This window comes from Coturnix japonica, chromosome 38 (genome assembly GCF_054131305.1).
Source record: "Coturnix japonica strain WE chromosome 38, WE-NBRP24, whole genome shotgun sequence".
Taxonomy (NCBI): Eukaryota; Metazoa; Chordata; class Aves; order Galliformes; family Phasianidae; genus Coturnix; species Coturnix japonica.
Window position 1 is genome coordinate 1,318,212 of NC_140700.1, and position 5,636 is coordinate 1,323,847.

The window sequence follows — 5,636 nt, forward strand, 5'->3', positions numbered from 1 at the left end:
ACTGCCCATCCCAGCCACCCTCCAGGGCAAAAAGTGACCCATGACAACATGAAGAGCAGCGATGCTTGGCCACCAGCCCTGGGCTCTATTCCCATGCAAACAACCCACTTCCAGATCTGCCACGCGTGGTCACCAGTGAGTGACCAGCACAGGGCATGGCCACATCTGAACGCCCTACAGGCAGCTGCTACCCTCCGTCAGTGAAGGAGATGCTGCACTGTGATGGGGGGTGCGTTGCCCCCAGGTGGGATTGGTCTGTCCCTCCTGGGCACGTTTCTAGGCAGCGGGATGGAGGTGAACCCACTGCTGTGAGCAAACAACTGCAAACAGCGGCCGAGAGCAGAGCCTGTGTGGGTGAAACTCCGGGCACTGCCATCCGAGGCTCTGACAATGATTAAACAGGCCAACCCAGATTTCCCGGCAAGGCAGCGCTGGGCTGGGGCTGGTGGTTCACATTATGCAAATCACCTGGATCGGGGAGCATGAACGTTTCAGGGCTGGAATTCCCCTCCGGCCTCCAGATCGCATTACGCCACGCGTGCTATAAAAGAGGAGAAGGCAGGGCAGGATCTGCCCATCGGCGCAGCCGTGCGTGGCAGCGGGCAGGGCTCGCTCGCTGCTCTCTGGATTAGCTGCTGCCCAGGGATTGCCATCGCAGAAGGTACCCAAGATTTTTCCTCCCTGGTGGGGATGTCCCCCGGCCCCGGCAGATGCTTTACTCCCTCTGTGTGCGCTGGGGACGTGCTTGGTGCTTTCTGGCTGTACACTGTCTTTCCCATTGTTGCCTTTTGGGGAGCAGCGAGGTGGTGGGCTTCAGGCGACCAGAAGGATGCAGCTCTTCCACCACGGTCTTGCAGCTTGACAGCTGATGGGATTTGCTTCTTGTACCAACTTGGAGGATGGCCCTGCTTGTGGGGCATCTGTGGGGCTGGGGAGCGTTTGATGTTCCTACAACACCCGTCCCCATGGAGGGATTGTGTGACCAACAAGTGGGGCCACCTGCTTGCCGTCCCAATGGTGTGAGCGGGCATAGGAGCTGGGGAAGGGGCTTTGATGAGGAGGATGCCATGTCCTCATCCTGCTCCAGCTCAGCCCTGGTGGCAGTCAGTGCAGCACTGGGTGGGGGGCTCAGCAGCAGCAGTGCTTGATGGAGGCACAGAGATTGTGGGGTTACAGCGGGTGCTGCATGTTTGGGTCCCTGGTGCCAGGGCTCACTGTCACCTCTTGTCGCAGAGCTTGATGGCGGCATCTTGTGAGATCAGCAACATCTTCTCCAACTACATCAGCGCCATGTACCAACCCGAGGAGGTGCAGCTGCCCCCGGACGTGCTGGGATGCCCTGGGGAGGACAGCGGCATGGGGCTGAGCCTCTCCTCCAGCCAACCCCTGGCAGAGGGCACAGGTGGGATGGGGCACAGTGGTGGAGGGGTGCAATGGTGGTGGTATGCAGATGGGGTGCCCAGCATGCAGAGCACAAACAAAGCAGTACTGGAAGAGCATTGCAAGGACACGGTCCCACTGAGGCAGGTCAAGGCTTGTGTCGTGCCTCAGTTTCCCCAGGGGTACTTTGTCTGGACGGTACCTCAGCTGCTGCAAGGTGTGATTCCAGCCCCATATAACACACTGTGCCCTGCACAATGCCTGTGGGACCGGCCCAGGTGCCCAGCCCTGCACTAAGTCCCATTCTCTATCCCTTACAGACAAGCCAGAGTGGTTCAGTGAGCTCCCATACTTCTGGACCAAGGTGCAGGTGCTGGAGTGGATCAGCTACCATGTGGAAAAGAACAAGTACGATGCCAGCTCCATTGACTTCTCCTGCTGCAACATGGATGGGCATGCGCTCTGCCACTGCACCAGGGACCAGATGCGCCTCATCTTTGGGCCGCTGGGGGATGAGCTGTATGACCGCCTGCATGAGATCAGTGAGTGTCCCCATGTCCTCTCAGTCCCCAGGTTTGGCAGCTCACATGGTGAGGCCAGGACCCCCATGCCAGTGCAGAGTGGGGGCACAGAGAAAGGCCCAGACTGGGTTGGGCTCTGTTCCCCACCATGCTGAACAAGCATCACTAATCCTGGTTCCCCAAAACCCTGCAGCCTCTGATGAGCTGAGCTGGATCATTGAGCTGCTGGAGAAAGAGGATGCGAATTCCCAAGAGAACTTCCTGGACAGCAGCCACCTGGGTATGAGGAGGGCCACAGGCTTTTCCCCAGTGCCACAAGTGGTGCAGGAAGGGCTCACCCACTTCTTCACTTCTCTGCCCTCTCCAGAGCTTGGCAATCCCTGTGCTAAGGACTCCCTGGAGGACCTGAAGCCCACAAACCCTTTCCTCGCCACAGACTTCACCTGCTTGCCCGGCGCCATGTCCCCAGGCAGCTCTGACCTCTCAGGTCAGTGCTTTCATAGTGTCGTGGAATTTTACCTGGCTGAGAACTCACACAGAGCTGAGAGAGCACCAAGTGTGGCTTCATTCCTGGCTGATGCCGGGAGGAGGGGGCAGAGCCAGAGGGAAGCTGCAGAGCCACAATCTGAGCTCTGTCCCTCTGCCCCCCCAGGACCTGTGATGTCCCACAGCCCCAACTCCCAGGACTCCGGTGGAAGTGACCTTGACCTCGATCCCATGGAAGCAAAGCTCTTTCCTGAGGGTGAGTTGATAGGGGAGCTGAGCATGGCTGCTTCCCATCTTCTGGAGACTCAGAGCCAGGCAGTGATTTAGGGGCATCTGCCTGTCCCTCTGGGATGGGTTTTCTTTGTGTCCTGGGCCCATTTCTCCCCGCTGAAAGTGTGGTGGTGCATGGTGATGGTGGAACAGAGCTGGGGCAATGGGGATTTTGGTGGGAAGGAAGGACGATGCTGGATGGAATGGGAAGACACTGCTTAATAGAGCGGGCTTAAAAAGAGAGTGCAGCCCCTGGTCCTGCTGCCTCCAGCCAGCTCTCCCTCTGGAAGGTGTCTCTGAGCCCAGGGTGAGGGGGTTGCAATCCTCAGGTGATTAACATGTCCCCTTGCTGCACACAGATGGCTTTGCAGGCAGCAAGAAAGGGGATGGCAAACATGGCAAGCGGAAACGGGGACGGCCCCGAAAACTTAGCAAGGACAGCAGAGAGTGCCTGGAGGGTCGGAAGAGTAAGCACTGTACGTGCTAACCCAAGCCCTAACCCTTACCTTAGCCCTCACCCTGCTGTCTCCTTGGTGAGACGTGAGGGGCAGCACGGTGCCTGCTGGCCGTGCCCATGGCAGGAGGACACCCTCCCCTAAAGGCTCACTCTGATCTCAGCCCCACGAGGAACTCATCTGTGGGAGTTCATCCGTGACATCCTGATCCACCCCGAGCTGAACGAGGGGCTGATGAAGTGGGAGGACCGACGTGAGGGGGTCTTCAAGTTCCTGCGCTCCGAGGCGGTGGCTCAGCTCTGGGGGCAGAAGAAGAAGAACAGCAGCATGACCTATGAGAAGCTGAGCCGAGCGATGAGGTGAGTGCCCCCCATGTCCCCTGCAGGGAGGAGGACTGCCCACACATCAATGTGAGGGCTGCATCCTGAGTCCCCTCTGTCCCCTGTAGGTACTACTACAAACGGGAGATCTTGGAGAGGGTTGATGGGCGCCGCTTGGTCTACAAGTTTGGAAAGAACTCCAGTGGATGGAAGGAGGAGGAGGTGCTCAACAGGAACAAGGAGCTGTAGGAGACCCGGATCAGCCCCTGGCTCCTCGGCAGGAGTTTTTTTGCGTGCAGATGGACTGTTTTTTTTGCCTGCAGATGCTCCAGGCAGCACATGGCACTCTGAGCCTTGCATGGGCCCACTCGTGTGTGCTGGTGTCCGCCAGCACCAAGGCGTTTAAAGCTAATATTTTGGCTCCAGTAGGTTATTGTGAACCATTATTTCTCTTGCTGGATTTGTTACTTCCAACTGGAGAGGCAGTGACTGTGGGACTTTGTCTGTTTGAAAGCCTGGACAAGAGCAATGGGGAAGAGAAGCATGAGTGGCATTGGGCACCGATGTGATGGCACAGCAGGTTCCTGCTGGCACCCACCTGTGACTTGTCCCAGCCACCTGCTCCACGTGTGATGGGTGAAGCCCCTCTGTCTGCCATGAGAAGATGAGAACAGTGCAGAGCTTCACCCCATCCCGGAGAGCCCAAAGAGCAACTGAGGACTCAGTTCACCAGGGCTTGGCTGCGTTTCCAGCCTGTCTCCCCAGGAACAGACTTTTTCCCAAAGAGTAGCTTCTAATTTATGTAAGAGAAAACGAATATACAGATATATTTTTTCATGTGTAAGGAGTTCTCGCGTGATGGTGTGCACTGCGGGGCACATGCATGTCCTGCATTGCTCACAGGAGGCGATGCTCAGCTGGACTGAAGTGATGTCAGGGGGCACAGGCTGGCACTGTGTTGGCCCTGGGAGGTGGATGCCAACCCACCAGGCACCCACAGATCCCTCCTTTTGAGCTGGGAATGTCAGAAGAATAAACTGTTGTCTAGTTGGGGTTTTGTAACCCTGTCTTATTGTGGCTGCTTTTGTTGAAGGCAAAGTTGGGACTGGACTCTGAGATGCCCCTGGGGAGACTGGCAAAGGCTCAGAAATCCATTTTAGCAGGGGGCTGACTGTTGTTGCCTCCCTTGCTGCCAGAGGCATGGCACAGTTAGGGATTACCCTTAGGACACTTGCAAAGTTGTGACCATAAGCAAGGCGACGTGTGTAAGGTGTCGAACACAGCATCTGTGCCGGCTGCCCTGTGCTGTGCTGGCTGCAGGAGCTGGAGCTGCCCCATTGTGAAGCCACAGCTTGCAGGTGGGGCTGTGCCTTACAGCAAGGATGGATTTAGGGATGGGAGAACCACAGGCCCCGCTGCAAGTGGCTGTTGTCCCTCCCAGGCTCCCAATGGCTGTAGCCCCAGGCACCCCACACCTGTGCTGAGCTGCTGAGCCTACTCAGTAGAAGATCACAGGAGGGAATTTGCAGTCAGACAAAACCTTGGAGATGACAAAACAACAGACAAGAAGGAAAGGCCACCCTTATATCCCTCTGGGCTGCACACACTGAGATGGGACCTTGGTGGTGGTGAGGAGAGATCCCAGTGTGGATGTGAGCTGAGCTGCAGCCATTAGCGCTCTGCAGAGCTCCTTGCACAACCTACTCAGGGAACGGGTTCTCCTGGCTGCCTGGGGCCCATCCTCACCTCAGGCAGTGCCGGGAGGCAGCGAGATGCTCGGGATGCCCACACTAACACCGCATTCAGCACGGGACCATGGCGGTGGCACTGGGAAAGGGAGGAGATAGGAGCTGAGCTGCAGCTGCCATCCCTGGTGGGGAGCACAGGGCTGTGGGTGAGGTGTTTGTTCTCCCTCCATAGATAACCCCAGCAGGTTGGCAGGCAGAGCGCAGCGCCTTGTCACGCAGTCCGCTGCCTTGCCAAACGCGCCCTGTTTGCTCAAACAGTTTCATTTCTTTCCCTCTGCGGTTTGTGTTACCTAACGAGCTCGGGACAATGTTTAACCAGCCCCGGCAGCAGCAGGAACCCCGTCTGCCTCACCTCATCGTGTCCCCAGTGCCACCCCACTCGGGTCCGTCCTCCCCATGGCCCTGTGCTATTGCGGGCAGTGAGGAGTGGAGCAGAGCTTAATGCTTATGGGATGG

At 57.6% G+C, this 5,636-nt stretch overlaps 1 protein-coding gene across 1 annotated transcript; it reads left to right on the top strand.

Annotated features, from left to right (window-relative positions):
* The first annotated feature begins 572 nt into the window (after window positions 1-572).
* ELF3 (E74 like ETS transcription factor 3) lies at window positions 573-4,494 on the top strand. Its single transcript, XM_015884818.3, has 9 exons — window positions 573-661; window positions 1,234-1,402; window positions 1,701-1,922; window positions 2,095-2,181; window positions 2,269-2,388; window positions 2,554-2,643; window positions 3,017-3,133; window positions 3,276-3,471; window positions 3,561-4,494. Exons 2-9 carry the CDS (start codon window positions 1,240-1,242, stop codon window positions 3,679-3,681), a joined length of 1,116 nt encoding a protein of 371 aa, XP_015740304.1. The 5' UTR covers window positions 573-661; window positions 1,234-1,239; the 3' UTR covers window positions 3,682-4,494.
* Window positions 4,495-5,636: the final 1,142 nt, after the last annotated feature.

Coding starts and splice junctions, on each gene's coding strand:
- ELF3 (XM_015884818.3), top strand. CDS start 1,240: ATGGCGGCATCTTGTGAGATCAGCAACATCTTCTCCAACTACATCAGC. Junction 3,134..3,275: donor GGGTCGGAAGAGTAAGCACT/GTACGTGCTAAC, acceptor CTCTGATCTCAG/CCCCACGAGGAACTCATCTG. Junction 3,472..3,560: donor AAGCTGAGCCGAGCGATGAG/GTGAGTGCCCCC, acceptor TGTCCCCTGTAG/GTACTACTACAAACGGGAGA.